The sequence below is a fragment of the Chlamydotis macqueenii genome, chromosome 1, assembly GCF_036417535.1.
Source record: "Chlamydotis macqueenii isolate bChlMac1 chromosome 1, bChlMac1.mat, whole genome shotgun sequence".
NCBI classification, from domain to species: Eukaryota; Metazoa; Chordata; class Aves; order Otidiformes; family Otididae; genus Chlamydotis; species Chlamydotis macqueenii.
Genome location: NC_141556.1, coordinates 149,088,500 through 149,107,996, shown reverse-complemented (window position 1 = coordinate 149,107,996; position 19,497 = coordinate 149,088,500). Strand labels below are relative to the sequence as shown.

At 39.6% G+C, this 19,497-nt stretch overlaps 1 protein-coding gene across 1 annotated transcript in view; it reads right to left on the bottom strand.

Moving 5' to 3' along the window:
* Positions 1-448: 448 nt before the first annotated feature.
* The window catches only part of NCK2 (NCK adaptor protein 2), an 88,355-nt gene continuing 69,306 nt past the window's right edge, over positions 449-19,497 (bottom strand). The window contains exons 4-5 of the mRNA XM_086769709.1: positions 11,695-12,416; positions 449-1,826 (exon numbers count right to left, since the gene is read on the bottom strand). Of these exons, the coding sequence (XP_086625835.1) occupies positions 1,632-1,826; positions 11,695-12,416 (917 nt within the window). The 3' untranslated portion in view covers positions 449-1,631. The remainder of the gene's footprint in view (positions 1,827-11,694; positions 12,417-19,497) is intronic.

The window sequence follows — 19,497 nt, the reverse complement described above, 5'->3', positions numbered from 1 at the left end:
CTTGCCTCCTGGGTCTGAGCAAGACTGCAATTCATTTGCAGATGTACCAGGGCAGTCTCCTGGCAGTGGTGTGATTTACACCAAAGCAAGTTACACAGCACTGGTGTTTGCTTAACCCACACTGGCGTTACGCGCAGAGGTAGCTGTACTACCACTAGCTGAAATACAGAATAGGTAAGGAATATGTTTTAATAGCAAAAAGGTATCAGGAAACAGCTCCATCTTGCAGTTTTCATTAAAGCTATCAATGGACTTACTTATCACAGAAACAAGTAACACAGAGCTCATTAGACACTGCCTCATATCAAACTGTCCTCTGCAGTTGCAGAACTTTTCTTTTTAGGCCACACAAATTCCAAGACAAACAAATTCATTACTCATCACTCTATTTCACCTTGCTAAAGCAACACCAGGACTACCACCCAAGGATAAATCCAGTACTCCATCATGACATAATACCTTTTTTATTACAATATCCAAAAAAACTGAGTATGCAAGATTTTGAGATCTCACGATCCCTTCTTCAATCTCAGGAATGTGCCATCTAAAGACTGTATATTTAAACCATAAAGGAGTTTAAATGTAAAGAAAAGAGAAAAATGCATTTTCTTCATAAACATTCTGTGTGTCTCTTCCTACCAACCACACCATCCTCTGTAAAACCCGAAGATTTCTTTCTGTAAAGCAAATATATATATAGTGTTGGTAGCCCGCCCCACTCCATCCCAAGATCAGTTTTTATTAATCTTCTGTATTAGTGTCAACAATCAGCTACAGATACATATTACTTTGAGAATTAAATACATAATCGTTTAATTCAAACAAGCAGAAGGGCAAGAGGAAAAAGCATTATGTTGATGGCACATTTGGTTGTAGATTACCAAAACATTCAGTCTTTACAATTCAATGATTCTTTCTCTAGTAATCAACTTTCAAATAAAATTTCTCTTTGTTGCAATTACAGACCAAAATACACTAGATAGTTTTCTTTTACTACAATCTTACCATAGTAGTTTAAGAAGTACTATTACAAAATGCTTTTAATTAGTGTACTCTTTACAAAGAGTCAGAGAGGCAATGTAATAGCAGAGTACAGTGTAAAGAGTGCTTCTAGGAACTAGGAGTTTTTGGAATATACTACTCGGTAAGCGATATAGCTACAGAACTCACAGCCACAACTGTTATGTCTACTCTCTCTCACTTAAGTAGCTGCAGCTTCAGTGCATTCAAACTGTGCCCGGTGTCTCTGAACGGAGAGTTCTGCCTGCGTGAGCAATCTGAACAGATTAACACTGGTTTGAATTGAAAACGCCCCTCCTTGATCTGAGCTAACTATGTAAACGTACACAGGAGAGGGGAGTTTTGAACTCAGCTGGGAAGGTGAGCGCTCGCGACGGCCACCCGGGGGACACTCTCAACCTGAAGGGAGATGGTCGGAGATTAACAGAACTGGAACACAAAAAGAGGCAAACAAAAAAAAGAAGGACAAACAGCAACCGACAGAGCAAACACTTTAGAAAGAGCCTATTCCTTAAGCCTGCCTCACATATTGCTCTGCTCTATAAAAGTGAATTTAGGACCTAAGGCTTGGAAGTTATTAGAGGCCCAGGTGGCCAAGTCCATCTTCAACGTCACTGAAGTGCTTTCACAAGATATAGCTTTTCCCCGTGTTCACTGGTGAAGATTGGAGCCTTTTTGTAGTGTTCCACCAACTCATCCATAGTATTAAAGCGACGCTGGCCAATACAATAGACATTGTCCACGAGCTGCACCTTGAAATGTTTGTTCTTCCCCGACGCCTTTAGAGATACTGAGAAGTCACTGGGCTGTTGAGAAGAATTCAAAAAGAAAAAAAAAAAATTACATAAAAGTGAACAAAATGAAGGCATAATTTTGTGGTTTCAGGAACAAACCGTGTCATACAGTTGATGGTAATTTATGCTAGTCTTTGTTCCACAGCTCAGTGCATTAGCTACTTAAGAAACCCAATAGTCTATTATTCAATAAATAATTGCCATCATTATTAACGTGCACAGTTAAGTCAGTTAAATGAAAGCTCCCCAGATGCACAGTCTGAAGTTGCCAATTACATGACTAAATTGCAAATATTATCTTTGTTACTCAATCTAGAAGCACGAGAATGTCAAGGAGAAGGGAAAAAACTTTCTTCGTGCATGGTTTCCTTGCTAGAGAGCCCTGGAGAAAGTAAGTATTGCAATACTGCTTGGCTGAGATGAAGAAAATTCCCCTTATGGCTTTTTTTTAGAGCCGTGACCACTAGAGGGCCTTTCTTGCTTTGCATTGCAAAAGACAAAAACATATTCACCTTCTATCTACATTATCACATATATGGGGAATAATGTCTCCTATTGAGTACATTTTTTTTGTAAAAGAAAGATAAAGTTATAGAACAAAACCACAGTATGAATCTCACCATTAAACCACCGACCAATAAGGATAAAATTTAAGCACTAATTAAGTTACTCAGCACAGAACAATTTCACATGATATATTTCTTCATCTTGGCAACTGGTTGCTTTAACGAAGAGACAGTTGTCATCCAAACAGTCAGGATGAGACCATTCTGCTTTCTGCACTACATGCCACCGTAGGAGGGTAGAAAGGACACGCTGTCCCTTGCTTCCAGCTGAACTCCATCTCCAGCCATCCACTGCTGCTGGCTGGTCAGAGAGATGGGAGTATGGGCGAGAGGTGGCTGGAGGCAAGTGGCGCCAGCCAGCAGGAAAACAGAGTAATAAAAAATAAAAAGCACACACCGGAGTTTATAGCAAGCACTTAATGGAGATAAGTAACGCCTGATGCAACTCTGGAGGTACTGCTGCAGGGTCTTTGCATGCTGAAGGCACGGCTTCAGGCAGAAACCATCCAAGGCACGTGCCACACTTCAGATGCAGCCTTCCTGCAGTCCCTCGGTCCTCCCCCTCACCACGCTGCTTTTTTGGTCAGGCCAGCACTATGAACCTGAACTCGTCCAGGCTAAACAAAACCCACAGGGGACTATCTGGTTCACAGCACTGCCTTACAAACAACCCTGACCGCAGCTGCAGCAGAGGACCAAGCAAGGGGAGCGGGAGCCCTCCCACATTAGTGCTGCCACCAGACTCTGGTTCAGGAAACCACAGCCCCCAGAGTCCTCTCCACTGTGTTTTGGGGGATCAGGTAGACACTTGAGCACGTACCTAAGTAAGCTGAAGGACAGCATTTTCTCAGGCACGCTATCTTTTTTTCCTGCAATCATGTGGGTCTCTCCCTCACATTCTGCCTGTCCCAAAATCTCGTCCCTTGCATCTCTCCTTCACCTATTGTAGTATCGGTGCCCTCTGCTTTTCCTTCCTACTCCATCTGCCCTGCCCAGAGCAAACAAAGCTCCTGCTGCGCCTGTTGAACTGGCTGTGGCCCAACTGCCCAGGCCTTCACCTCAGCTTTGGGCAGCAGCCCTTCCCCTCCCACACTGCTCAAGCCAGCAGCTAGCTTCCCACACCTCTGGACTAAACTCTCTTCTACCTCAAGCCACTACATTCCAGATCCAAAAGTACTGCTTCTTTAACAACTACTTTACATAACATCCATAGGAGAATTATTTCTTCCATCTACGACCTAGTGCCACTGGGCCTTGGCTGGGTCCATGCAGGCTCCGGCAGGAAGGCAGCTTCAGGCATCGAGTTGCTCCAAATCCACCAGCTCAAAATACACGCAACACCCCTGCGACTGCCAAGAGGAGAGGACTGGGGAGGGTGAGGGACGGAAAGAAATGGAATGAAATAGCATATCTTTGGTGTTTCCAATGCTCCACCCGAAGTATGTTTCATGCCGTACCATCTATCCCTAGCTCCACGTTTGAAAACTACTATTTTAAGCCAGCTAGCTCTGATATTAAATCCTTGCCTCAGGAGCATCACAAACAAGCCGCCACAGAGCTCACACCAAGACTGACCTGTTTTCAACCCCTGCCCTACTGGGTTAAAGCTAACCAGGTTTTACCAACATTGCACTGTGGTCAAGACTGACTGTACTGTGGACAAACCCTGTGACAGCCGTAACCACATACGTCTAGGACCCATTGCAATGGGCATCTCCATAACCCTAAGCAGCAGCCATTAAGCGGTAACAAAGCATAGGTCTGCACAAACGAATCTCTGCAGAAGCTCTGAGACCCTGGGCTCATGGAGAAGAAATTCAGGGCCTGGGCTCTGGGCAGTGTGCTGATTGCTTTGTTCTAAACACAGGCTACCATGCAGGTCCATAAGGTCTCTTCAAGGACAGCACTGAGGGAAGAACTTATGGACTAGCTGCTTAGGATTCAAAAACCAAGATCAAGTCTTGCTGACTAAGTTCTGCTGCTTCCATGGGTGACGCCTATGCCAAACGAGAACAAGTAACCAGAAGGTTCTAATTTAAAATAGAAGAACTTACAAATAAGAAGCTCATAATCTGAACTAATATTTTTTTTGTTTGTTTTAGGAATAGGAAAAGATGTTATGACAAAGGTTTAAAAATAAGTGAAAGAACCACTTTGTGCTCAAAGTTTTAATGTTTTCTGATAGAGCACAGTTATTTTCAGCATGTCAAAATTATAAGTTTTCAAAGCTCCTTGTATCTCCTAAGAATCATTATCTTTAGACCAGAAAGGATGTGCTAATGACACACAGCGAGGGGCTGGAATAGGTCTTAGACCTCTGATCTACTGTCCTGTGTCCCAGACACTGGCCAGACTTGGATCTTTGTGAGGTGATCGACACAGTACATTAAATACTTTTCCTGCCATTTTAATTATAACTTTAATGAATGAACATTCTCCTGAACTATTGTCCATTTTTCCCAGCCTTGGAGCTGCTAATTAGATTGATGCATAAATAGAAGACATTATAATCACTTATTTTCTCCAGAATATGTTACAAAGTTCATTCTTTTCACGACCTGATTTAATTTAAAAAAAAAACAAAACAGAAAGGCCGATCTAACTCTTTTGAGAGCCATCATCCGGTGCAAAGGGATGGAAGAGCTCGAACAGCTGTTGCAAAAATCCTGAAACCCTTTACTGGCCTCAGCACAGTAACTTCCACAGGATTCAAGAACAAACAGCAAAAGCAACTGGACTTGCATTTGTTTTTATTTTGGTTCTTTCCCTCTCTAACAAACATGCAAAATGGTTAAAAAAACCTATTTTAAAAAAAAAATCTCTAGATAAACTACTGCTCTTAACATTACCATTTCAAAGTACGCCGGTTCGATGCAGCTTGAATTGGCTCCCTGCTGTCCTCGCTGGATTCGCTCCAAGTCTGTTTATTTTATTTACTGTTTAAGCTATTTTGTTTCAACTGCTGGCCAATTTTTCTTCCTTCTCCCTCATAAATTAATTGCTACGTTTCAATGTTTGCACACTAACTTTTTCAGGAATAAAAGCCTCACATAGACCAAATAAAGGCAGATCAGAAGTAACCCTTAATCCCTGAAATTTATACAGGAGTTGATGATTCCGCAACAGAATTACAGAGCACAGCTTCGTGTCAGGGAACCTGTGAATATTTCTGTACCATCATAATTGCAAAAACCTAAACCTGAAGTTAGATCAATTCCTAAACCAGAAAACTGAGGATTAGCTGTTACGCGTCTGCAGCTCTTCAGTCCAGGTGTAGTAGTACTTTGAATTGTTTCATATTCCTTTATTTTAACTCCAGCTTACAACTAAGATGACCACAGGCTAGCTGGTGCCTACAGCATGTGGTAAACAACAGGTAGGAAGACATTCCTTTAATTTTACTCCTTTGGTCAGGAACTTCACTGTCTTTTCAAAGAAGATGGAAAACTTTACCGTGAAGACAAGTTATAAAGTGATATAAGGGAAAACATGCGAAACCAGGAAAGAATGTTCAATCGTTACAATCTCCATTTGAGAATAAAACAAAACAATTTTATCATAAATGGCAATGTTGGGAAAAATAACTACCTCTGAAAACCTTTTACTGATCCTGTAACTTTTTCTTTTTCCTTTCAATCCAGTTCTACTTGGCAATGCCCTTCCTCCATGAAAGATATTCTCATCCACTCATTCTTCAGACTACTCTAGACTCTTTGAGCTCCCATCTGTGAGCCTGCCCTGGAGCTCCCCAACTCCTTCCACTTCCACACCTGAGTTTTCCCTCACTCTTCATCCTACTTAGTCACCAGTCAAAAAAAACAAGTTACAGGTTTTAAGGCCAGGCCGGACAGAACCATCTGGGAGGGTTAAAAATTCATTTTTCTACCCCTTCCACCTCATTTGGATATAAAAAAATACCCTTCCTCTCTACGTAATGTTCAGTATGCTCCAAAATCAACATTACACAGGTTAAAAACATCAATTGGCTCCATCGATCTTCAAATACACTCTAACAAAATTTCTATTCTTCCACTTAAAATAAACCGTTAGGATATTCCCCTAAGCCTGTTTTTAGATAAACTTTCTCCTCCTCTCTGCTGTACTCATCAGTCACAGCATGTCAAAGAACATGACAAATGCTTCAGTTTTTTAACAGTTGCCACATTTCATTGCTTCTATCCAACACCTGCAGGATTAAAACCCCAGGACTATATGGGGCACCCTGAATGCTACAGAATTAGCACCACAAAAAGCATACAAACTCTCAATCTCTGCCTCCTCCCTCTGCTGTCACTATTGCTGGACAAAGAGCACAGAAGCTAAATGCGATCTCAAAGGACTGACACAAATCCAGTTGCACCTACAATCCTCAGAATCATCTTAATACTATACCCTGCAACTCCATTCAGGACTGGTTACTATAATTTGATAGCTGTGACACTACTGGCAGAAGGTAACTATTACTTCCTAATGAATAATTGCTCCCGAAATTGTAGCAGAAATAAAAGCATAGCTCATTCATGCCAATAAACAGAACTGGTCCGAGAAAAACAGCATCATCTCTGCTTCATGGGAAGAAATCGTAGGGCTGTGAAGCAGTGGCATTTATCTGATCACCAGTTTCACACCCGCTAGCAGAGGAGTGCAAGGGGATTGCACGTCCTGACACAAGCTCCGTTTGAAGTCTAAAGGTGTCAGCAGCAAAGGATCTGCTCAGAAGCTAGAGGTGTGGTGTGGCTGTCACCAGCCACAACCTACTACTGCTTCCTGTCAGCTACAGTACTAACAAGAACATTTATTTCCCAGGGTGAATCTGATCAAAAACTCCCTCTTCCTTCCAAATTTGCTTCTCTCCCCAACGGAATCTTGGATCTTCAAAGCATGACGATCACCCACCCAACCCAGGCCAACAGTGTCAGCCAAGACTTGTTTGTCTTGTGTTAGGTACTATACAAAGAGAACAAAATCTGACTGCTAAAGAGCCTGCAATTCAGAAAGGGTAAGAAGTGGCCGTACAGAGACTGCACAGACTAAGTCTGCATTATTTGTTCAGGACTGCTACTTAAATGAGACAATAAACTTCAGTTTTTATCAACTGAGCAGCCTGCAACAGAAAGAACAAATCAAGCAGCACTTCTAACTGGGTATGTTGCAGTCGGTCTCCTCTTTTACATCTCCAAAACTAAGGTGACACTACTTAGGCATAACAGAGTTGGGCAAAAACATTATCAGTAGGCAACTATGCCTGTTACATAAACTATCGGCTTAATTGGTTCAAATAAGTTTATGGTTCTAATAATAACATCTTGTAACTAATGAAGATAATCAGGCTCCTAGCTACCTGACAGAGTTCATCTCAGGATATTCTCCACTATGGCAGCAGCATCCCTCAGATCTAAGTGTAACTGAGGAGAATATTTTTGGCTAAAGGAATCTAGCTGGGAGACAAACATCCGGTAAGTTAAATCCAGAAAAAAAAATTGTAAAATCTTGTACCTACTAAAATCTGAAATGGAAAAACATGACAGTCTCACCAAGTGAATACAGAATAATACAGAGCTTCCATCTATCCAAGGAGAGCTTTTCATAGCTCAGTAACAAGAGCAAAGTCAAAGAAATCTAAGCAAACTTTTATACAGATGACTTTCTGTAACTATGGTGATGGAAGGCTATAGAAAACCCTAAAACAGGTAAAAAAAATCAGGCATGGGATTAGTAGGATGACTCACAGTTTTATCTATGGGCCTTTTTAGAAAGGAATAACCCCTGCATCCACAGCTTTAATAGGTGCGTTCGTAACACAATGTAATGGGAAGAGCTGATCTGCTGGAAAGACGAGCAAACAACTTTGCTCTGTTCAGTCTGGTCTCTAATCAAGATCTTTTGCTCTGATCATGCGGACACTCCTGGTGACTTCCAGCCACAGCGTGAACAGCCTCTGTAGTCATGCATGCGAAATACAGCAACCATCAACAATTTGAGTTATTTCTAAAATCTTTGTTCCATACATAATCAGCTTCAAATAGATATTTTAGGATCTTTTTCGCAATGCTATCAAGTATGCCCATTCGCTTACTGTATCACTCGTGGCACTTTGGAAAAAAAACCAAACAAAACAAACTAGCAACCGCAAAGCTTTTATAATTCATATATGATGGTATGATATACAAAGATTAGGGCAGACTAAAGTTCAAGATGTGACCTTTAAAGGTTCCTTTCAACCCTAACGATTCTATGATTCTATGTAGTAAAATATTTCTTTAAATCTATTAAAAGCTAAAACTCTCAAGTAGTACTAAGACAAAGGAGGCATTTACATGCTTAACTATGGTCTCATTGCTCAAAAAAAAAAAAAAACCCAAATACAGGATTTGCAAGACCAGATCAAGATTACAAAAAGAAAAAACGTAAGTTCCTCAGTTCAGTACATTTTTTTTAAACGTGTGTGCAAAAACCTTGCAGTTTTTTGAACTGAGTAAGTTTTCTGGGATTCCAGTAAATGTTAGATGCTGGAAGCAACTTGAAGACCACATTCAGAATGAATCTTTTTGGGCTTCACAAGCAACAATTTCCCCAGCAACAATACAGGTAGCAAATTTGAAACTGCTTTGAATACAAGTACATTTAGTGTTATGATGTCATATGAAATTAAAAGGTTACTGTGTCCTTTCAAGGAAATTTGTTTACTCATGAGGTAGACTCTTAAGAGCAAAGAAATGAGACGTAGCATAGTGGTCACTGTGACATGGCGTGCACTGAGAAATGGCCACGCAGTTTTGTATTTTAAGTATTGTATTAATTTGCTAACTGTCCTTCTCGCAGTTTCCCAAAAGGCAGAAGAAAATAGATAGCTGCTGTCTCAGGATAACCCAAAATGCAGCATCCAGATCTGAAAGTTAGGTTCTACATGCTGGACAAACACATCAAGGGTACACTGCATTGACGATACCCGCCAGCCCCTGTCAGACAGGATGCTCCCTTGAAGAGACAGCCGAACCACTGTAATTTAATTATTATCATAGTCCTCTACTGGCTTTCTAAATCTTAGAAGACTGTATGCCCCACCTCAATCTTTTCTTCTGTTGACTAAACAAACTTGATTCTCCCAGCCTCTCAGTCAGTTGTCTAAATTTCTATTTTTCTTCCTGTTCTCCTCTGGTTTATTTGCATTTGGCTTCATTTTGTGATTATAGTTAATTAAGAGCAGAAATAGGAACTTAACGACACAGAGCTTCAAAGAAAGGGCAGTTTGACCTCTATCATCTTTTCTACAGAGCAAATTCATCAAGGAAAGATGCCTGAAATTTAATCAGACAATACTATATCCAGAGGAAAAAAAAAAAAAATAAAAAAAAAAAAAATCAAGAATATTAGAGAGTTGTATTTTGTCAGTAATTTCACTTGTGATGTAAAAATGTCTGGGAATACAAAGAGTCCTAACTTTAATAATAATAATAACAACCACCTACTAAATGTTTTAAAAAAATTAGAATGGAATGTTTGCTTGGAATTTAGAAAATCCTACAGAATTAACAATTTCCTTGTATTTCAGCTGTTGTTCTGCTGTCACTAGAAGCCTTTGTTCATCTCCTTCTCCAAGAGCCAACATGCCAGCCAATCCCAAATTTTAGTATCCTTGTATTAAAAATGCAGGCTCTGTTAATTCAGAAGATGGATTCTGCTCATCTAGAACATTGCCTTTTAGTTTATTAAAGAGTTGTTAGGAAAGAGGTTTTATTCTGAAGGGATAGTGTGTGCGCTACCTAATTAATCTGCCTCAATATTATCTCAGATTTTGACTTCATTCTGGGACCTCTTCTGAGTAGCAGAAATTTTAACTTAGGAAGAACAGAATCAGCAAATGTAAGTGTGAAACATGCTTCCAAAAACTACTGGGAGCTAAAAGGATCTTTACTTCCAGATTTGAGCTCAAGCTTAATTCTCCCCCTTACTTAAAGCTAAATCTTTGTTTCCCAGCACGCAGTCATGCCAACACATACTATTGACTCATTACTGAAATAATTTACACGAAGAATAGTATATGGGAACATTTTTTTCCCAATTTACAGGCAATTATGATAAAGGATATCATAAATTCTAATCAGAAGTGATATATGCAATCAATACAGCCTTCTGAAGACATGTTAGAGTCAAGAAATCTTTTAAAAATCATATTATGGGTCAAACTATAGGCAGCTGACATTGCTTTCATTTATATTCGCAATCTACTTTGTAAAGCAGCATAACCCAAAATATGGGCACAGAGAAACCTGATATAAATACAGCATAGAGATTGATGTCTGTAGCTGTATGAGGTATACTTATTTCAGTAATTCTGTATACTCAAATTAGAAAACTGAGCCAATATATCAATTTTGAATTTTTATACACGAAGCAACAAAAAACTTGGAGACATCTACTAAACAACAATTTGCCTTCATGGAATGGTCCTCCAATTGAAACAATGAATGCAGCAAAGTCCTAATCACAAATTTAGATTCAATTTTTTTTTTGTAGCTTTTGAAAGATGTATTAGGAAATTATTAAAATTTGTCACCTTTTAAAAATCACAGTTAAGGGATAATTAAATTTTGAGAGCTTTAACTATGAATTCTCTGGCCTCAGCATACATGAAAGGTCTTTCGGTGTAATTTTAAATTCAAACTTCCAAAATTACAATTCAAACTTCCAAAATTACAGCATTACTCATATCCCCCGATGTCATCAAGGCTCAATTTACAACGCGTATGAGCTGCTGACTTGACCTTCTCTGTTGTGTATCATAATCTTAACAACTGCGTACAATAACAACTTTACCTTATTACAACCTAAGTAATCTAAGTAGAGTAGAAACATATTAAAATGGAATTTTAATCAATAAAGAACTTAAGCTATTACTCAATTAAAGGCGGAACAAAATGGAACAATGCAAAGATCCCATTTGAAATTAGCTTTGAATTCAAATTAATGACCAAATTTGCAATTCAGAAGAATTATTTCTCTTGTAGCACTGAAAATTTGAAGAGGATTGCACAGGAGGAAAACACGAAAAGTCAAATAGAAGCCTGAAATGTTTAGCTGCTAATTAAGAAACCCTGGATAATACAGTCCACAGCTGTTACATTTTAGTGTAAATGTCACTGCACTTCAGTAAGATACTGATTCTCACCAAGCAGTAAGCTTATCGGTTGCTAACACCGAAGTGTTGCTTGCTTCTTTAAGCCCTCTACTGCAGATAGGGAAGCTATTAACTGTCACGCTTGTTAACCCAAGCACCAGGTATTACAAAGCCTGCCGGGCTGAGTACCACTTACCGAAGATTCACTGTCTCTAACAAGGAAGTCTCCTTCCACTCCCCTTTCGTTCAGGGCACATTCTGCTTGGTGTCGGGTAACATTCCCGTAATACCACTCTCTTCCAGCAAACCGTCCAGTAGAAGATGGTCCCGTGTAGCTTATCGGAGGCGGATGGGAAGTGTTAATGGTAGGACCATCGCTAATGATTACTACATAGTTTTTAGGAACCAGACCAATTTGCCCTCTGGAATTTTTACATTTCCACCACTCTGGGTCATTTTCTGGCTTTTCAATGACTTCCATCGTTTCCCCTTTTTCAAAATTGAGCTCTTCTTCTGTGACGGAGCTGAATGGATACAGTGTCTGAACAACGTGGAGTACTTTGGTGCCCTGGCCGTTACTCATGGAAGCGCCTTTCCTTAAGCTGAGAAAGCTGGGTGAATCTGCAGTTGCCTCCTCAACCTCCTCTACCACATAGTTCGAAGGAAACCAGCCAATCTGTCCATTGTAGCTACCTCTCCACCAGCCGTCGCTGCACTTCTCCATGACTATCACCCGGGATCCTTTAACAAGGGACAGTTCATCCTCCCTCTCCGCGACATAGGCAAACTTCACGTAGGCTGGAATGTTAAGATCGTAAATCCTGTCGGCGCTGCTGCCATTTGATGGGTATTCTGCATCCGTACTAGGAGTGGGCGAGGCGTCTCTTGCGCTCGTCTTTCTCTTGGTTTTTCCCAAACCTGTAAAAGAGAGAAACATAAAGTGGTCACTCGGAATGCTTGTCCCCAGACTGTAAACACTCGATTTGGTGGCGCGCTCCTCCTCACTTTAACAACACTGCTAAATGGAGATCTCTTCTGTAACACTACATAGTCAGGAAACAGTAACACTTTTAAGAGATTATCTTTAACATCCTGCTGCTGAACCATTAAATTAGGACCAATTTGTGTTATAATGGCTCTCTTCCTTTCCCAGAAGGACCAGAGCTTTAACCCACTTAAAAACAGTGGTTTCTTCACTACAAGAACAGCTAATCACTGGAACACTTGCATAGCTTGCTGTTACATTTCTTAAAAATTCAGCCAAATGATCACACCTTTTAATTTTAGTGATGACTTTAATCTGGCTCAAGCAAAACATGAAAGAAAAATCTACAAAAATAAACTAGCACAGTAATAAAAGCTTAAATTTCTCTGCAGATTACACTTTGCTCTCTCCATTCTTCAGTCAGTCCCCAGGCAGCTACAGCTGCAACTCCTTCCAACTGCAAGCCCCCTTTTGAAATCCACACCTCTTTCATCTGCTTTTTGTCACGTACTGTTAAAGCACAAACCTGATGGTGAGGAAGACCATTTGCATACGTTCCCCTATAATCTGTAAATTCTGATGTACTGTCATGGCTTTAATTATAGCATGAAATACAATGTACTAAAGAAACAACAGTAACATTAAATACGTAACTTTTTTTTTTCTTAATTAGAGGAACCATACTAATGTCTGTTTAAATATGGAAGAAAAACTGTGCAACACATTTGGTGTACTTTTTGAACTGCAGCAAGGACTGCTTAAACTTATATATAACAAAGATAAAGCAAACAAGTACCACTCGCTTGTGAAATTCACTTATAAAAAAAGTTCTGAAGAGAAAACTAGAGATGAAGCCTCAATATAGCACAAACAAAACAACACTCAAAATGTCATGCAGGGGACAGAAAGCAAAAACCAACACAGAAATAGGAGCTTTTCAGCTTATCTCCATGCTCCTAGAATCTTGCTTGCAGGCAAGAGATTCACTTGAGACACAATGAGTACATGCTGATTATGGCAGATTGAATAGAAAAAAAAAAAATAGGACTTAGCTTTTGCTTCTTCAAGTAATCTGACAGGAGATGTATGCAAATTCATTTTTTACCATTTGGGACTATTTAATCTGGCCACTCGACTGCTGAAAAGTGTGTTCAGTTTTTAAATATATGTACATGCATATACAATGAATATAATCAGCAAAGCTGTCTGCCCAGTGCAAAACCACCTGGTTTATTTCACAGTTTTTTTTCACAGACAAACAGGACACAGGACCACGCAGGGATTGCTAACTAGAAGGGTTAAATCCATTAATTAATACAGTCTTCATGTCTCAGAAGACTGCAGAAAATTCTGATGATCCTAAAGTGTTTCCTGACCTTCCCCAGCAGCTCCATGCTTCCTGCTGGAGCTGCTTACATCCTCATGTCATTTTAAGTACAACATTTCAGTCGAGAGCCGGTGCCTGCACTTTCAGGCAAAACGAGGGAGAGCGGCTTATTGTATGAGGGGAAACAATCGCAGGAAAAGTATGTCCAAGCAAGCACTAATCGGAAGCTGGCCAGGCTCTGTTCTCTGCCAAGAGTGGAAATTTTCATCAGTTTAGAGATCATTTTCAACCAAAGACAAGGATGCATCAGAACTAGGGAGTATTAAATCAGGGTGATATAAATAAACACAACTTAAAGGTTGTTCTGTTAGGAAATGGGGGAAGTTACTGATTATAACTTCATGGGTAACATGGGTAACTGTATTTCAATACATTCACTTTACATAAAGCCCTACACTGAGAATGAACCTTCCACATTAAAAGCTTAGGTTTTGATGTGCTTTGTAATGGAGATGTGTAGCACCACTTCTCGGAGTTACAGTAGAACTAATAAAATAAAAAAAAAACCCTATCAGATGATGAAGCAGCTGGCCAGGAGAAAACTAGATGAAAATCAGAGCAGAGATAACTGCGAGATATTGGGATGTAGTGTAATAACAGAAAGCCATAAACTGAGGTATCTAGAGAAAAAATTGTTGACAAACAGGTAAAAGAAACAAATTTATCAAAAAAAAAAAAAAAAACAACCTGTGAAGTCTGATAAAGGAAACTAAACATTTAGCAAAAGGTTATCATTCAAGCACTTTATTTCACTTGGAGTTTTGTAAGTTGCATCTTTTTCCACAAACCTTCCAATGCTGTGTCTAACATTTTAAATGTTCCTTTCTATACTCCCCATTCAACACAAACCATAACAACACGGGGAGGGGGGGGGGGGGATTAGAAACGTAACTTTTTTCCTTTTAAAAAAAAATAAATCAATAAAGGCAGTCAGAGCTCTTCAGTTCAAGCTGAATATTTAATATAACCCAACTTTTAAAGGCTGATTAGCATGGTAATGATTAGCCTTTTGCAATAGCAGCGATGTGCACTGAAGATTGTGTTTCCGGCTGGTTTGACCAAGGTACTAACCATGCAGAGACCCATCTGCAACCAAGCACAGCGAAGGGCATGCACAGCATTAGCTAACACTCAGGTTTTTTTTTTTTTTTAATGTGAGGTTATAACATTCATAACTACATCTACGACAGAAGAGGAAACAAGTTGTTCCATGAGCAGAATGAAGGAAATCTGTTCCTGTTTTTCTCCTTACACCTCCTGCTGCACCATTCCTCCTCTGCCTCCTCCACCTCCTGCAGGATCTGCAATTAAGCCCCCTTACCATGCAACTGCCTTTGCATCCTCAGGTCCTTCTTATACCTCCATCTCCCCCTTGCAGTCTCCAACCACCCTCAAAGGACGCTCCATCTCCCCTGGCGTTGGCCGTGCTACCTCCGTAGGGCTGGCCAGCCAAGCACAGTGCCCAGCACCCCACTGTCTTTCAGCCCCACCTGGACCAAGCCAAGATTGCTCTGGCTTCTCCTCCAGTGGGGGACACCAGCAATGACCCTCCCAGGTGCGGAGCTGGAGAAAACTAGTTCGTTTCTCTCTGCCAGTCTGTCAAGTTTGCTTAGAATTGGCTGAGTTATCACGGGTGGACAGATGGACGGACGATGACAGTTGACTGTGACAGCATGACTACTGTAAGCTTCATTTCCTTAGGAAACAAGTCTAAAAATATAATTTAGTAGGATGTCTAGTCATAGCTAAGCAAGAGTAAAGTTAGGACGATTATAACCTTTTATGCATCTATGACAAAAAATAACACAACTCCAGTAAAGTACAACCTACACGAGTAATCTCTGGGAGAGTAGACACTGCGATTATTTGCTACTAACAGAAATGTTCACTTACTACTATTCGTAAGGATATCCCTATTCTTATGTTTGGATGGAAAAACTCAGGTAAGGAATTTCATGGAAAACAAAATATTCAAGCATTTTGGGAGTAACAGTTGGAAGAGCCCTTGTGACTGCAGTCACAATTTTGGCATTTTTATTGCCTTTGTTTTAATGAAAACTTATCTACTAGTGAAATATAACTGTATTCTTGCATTCTGACTCATTGGTTACCGTTTACCTACAATTAGTTCTTGTAAGGAGAAACCTAAAGCAATGGATTAGCTTTCAAGAGAGGGGAAAAGAGTGGGAGCAAAAGCATAGCAAAGTAGTAGAAAGCCTGTTTCATGTTATGGCGTTTCGTAGGAAATAACACTATTCACAATCTACAGTTGACCCACACTAAACTAGTTCATTTTCATGCTTACAAACAAGTTGCCAAGTGATCCGAGTAGGCTGAATTTTTAGCTGGATATATTGCCAAGACTGAAAAAAAAAAAAAATGGTTAGCATCATTTCCACAGAAGGGATTCAGAGCAAATCCTCCTTCTCTCTGCAGTGAAAGAAACGCTCTAGCCCCAAGGCTAGTCCTGGGGAGACTCAGAAACGTGCCTGTCGCATTTCTTCATGCCCTTTTCCTTTCCTTGCTCAATTGCAGCTCTAAAGAATAGCTTGTTTTTCAAGAAGGAAGACCAGTTTCCTATGAATTTGCTTCCTGTCTCTTAAGTTTCCATTGTGCAAAGCCCAGCTCTGCACCCTTTCTTTACCAGCTTGTCCCTGTGACAGGCTTCTCCACTGTACCCACAGGTCCTCCAGCTCCCACCTCCAATGCTCTCTCCCTGCAGCACTTCCCGCCTTCCCACCTCGTGCTCCTTAAGCTCCTCGCAACCCCAAACCTCCAAGTGGTGGAATTTCCTTCTGGTCACTCCCCTTTGGCTCAAAATTGTGATACTGCCAGTTCCCCAACCCTTACCTATGTCTTCTGCCATGCTGGCCATGCTCCCGTTCCAAAGCTTGGCTGGCTGTCAGACAGCACAGATGCCCCAACTGCCCAGCCTTCTCCTGCTAAAACCAGAAGAAGGATCTCTCTCTCCTCCTTCTGAAGGCACTGAAACCAGCTGCTTAGCGACAATCTGTATGAAAATCGGTGCTTAGGATAGATAAGTTCAATTCTCTTTAAAACTTTATCCTACTCTATCAAGTTCATATGTAACGGTTGTATAGAAAGGGAATTTTTTGTCACTAGTCAAGATTTACATCCAATTTGCTAATTTTGGTTTATATTACATACTACGTGTAGCAGAAAAAGCCTATTTACAAAACACACACCTTTTCCTAATTTTAGGAAGATTCATTTGATGAGTTTTTTCATGCTCCTGTGAGCCGGTGTCCTTGCCTGAAACTGATGAGTGATCACATTTTGTATTTTAACTGCTTTTGCTCATCCCCAGAGGTGAAAAAACAGATTCACTGACGCAGCTGTATAATGCATCTCCGCAGGCTTATTTGTAGTCACATTTATTTTATTAAGTTCCATTTAAGAACAACATGCACTAAACACTGAAGATATTTGCAGTCAAGTTGTCTAGCATCCCCCTCCCAAGACTGCTCCTAAATTTATTACATCTCGTATATAGCTTAACTTACACTAAATACAGCTGCATTCCTTTTCCAAAGGAATTTTAAGTTTATTTCATACCTCGGACTACTGACTTTTCCATTCTCCCATTTTCTGTATATAAAAAAGGTCAGTCAGTACCCAAAGCCAATTTCTGAAAAATACTTGGCAAGTGAAACTAGCATAATCTGAATTCTCCTAACCTATCTCTTCTAAGATCTTCTTTGATTTTAATACATAAATCATGAACAAGAATATTTCCTGTAGCTTATCAAATCAAATTCACAGAACAAAAAAAAAAAAAAAAAAAAAAAAAAAAGATGCAATACAAGAAAGCTGTATTGCTTTGAAAAAATCATAAAGGCAACACTAAACAATTTACAAAACAGAATTCCTCAATCCAGAACTCAATGAAAGAGACCATACCACTAAATATGTGAGATACAACTGCTTAAGAAACCTCCAACAACATATTATTAAAACACTGAGAGTAATTAAGGAAGGATTCCCTCCCCTCTCCCAAGTAAGTGACCTTGAAACTATGTAAACCACTGCAAAACTAACAACGAATGTGCCTCCATACAACCGAGTTCTTGGAAACTACTTCCTCTTTAAGGGAACAGATTTCTACTAAATGGCGTCCTTCAAATATCCTGCACCACTTTTGAGCTAGCTAGCTTTAAGTCTAAATATACAACTGGAAATGTAATAACAAATGCTGCTGAGTAAGGTTGTTATCTTCCCTCTCCTTGCGGCAATCAGAAAAATCAAGTTTTTATACGTTTTCCTTTATTGCTATATTTCTATATCTTACACATTATTTTTCATAACAAGTTAGAACGGATTTTTATATCTTGTATTCAACCTTTTACGTTTGAAATTAGTTTTTCATCAGTTACTACAAAACTGTAAATCAGCAAAAAATTAACTCAACTATGATGAGGGTCATCAAACAAGATATCCTGAATTGATATAAATCAAATACTACCAGCTACTTACTTTCATACTCTATTTACAAATAAGACAAGGTTTTCCTCAATTAAAAAACTAAACTATGCTGTATCACCTAGGCAAAACACAGAACCTGATACTAGAGCTGAATTAGAAGCACACTCACATACAGTCAAAAACAAAGGCAAGTGAAAAATGGTATAATTCATTTTTATCTCTCTAAACTAAATTTTGTAGAAGTTTTTACTTTCTAAATCCTCCAGAAAGAGAAACCTGATGCTCTGCCCACTTGGAAAGGCAGGCAGGGCTAGTGAGGATCCCTGCCTTCCCACCTCCTGGCTCCCTTCCAGCTCCCATGATTTTAGCAAGATGAATATAACACGGGGCTGGTTTTGACGGGTCAGCAGGAGCACCGCAGTGTTCCTCGGCTCCCGGCTTCTGCGCTGAGGTTGTGGTTTGATGGGTTGAGTGCCTTCCTCCTTCCACGTGTTAACATCCTTCCCCAACTTCCCAGTTTGCACTTGATGGCAACACTTTTCAGCACGATGCTCAACTTCAGCAATGAAATTTGTAGCTATCTGGTATCAAACTGACTAATATATAAAAAGGAAAGTATTGGAAAGAGGAGGAAAAAGGGAGAAAATTCTGAGATGGTTCGTTCACAGCTTCTGCCTTACATCTTACCCATGCTGCCACAACTCTTACGCAGGCTGCCAAAGCACAGGTTTTAAACACAGTATGAATAACTGTATGAAAATGCATTTACAGCAAAACGTAATAAAAGAAAGGATCTCTCATTGGTCTTACAAATAACCCAGTAACTGAAATTTCTTGACATTACTGGCCATTCTTCTCTGAATTAAAAAAAAACAACAAAGCAGCTACTTGTAAATTTTTTTCATACAAATTTTAATGCATCTCAATTTGTATATCTTCCTTTTAGAGTAAAATGCTTTAAACAGCACTACTTACTTTACAGTTAAAAAAAGATTATAGAAGCCATCACAAAGAACCGAAGTACAGTATGTTTTTAATAAAAATATTTTCATTTCAATCTGATTGTTAAAACTATGTTTTTCCTCATTAAAAATAAACCTATTATAATTCAAATTGAAACAAGGCACTCCAGAGCTGAAAAATCTAACATCACTATAATCTATTAAGACAACTTCCATTAAACA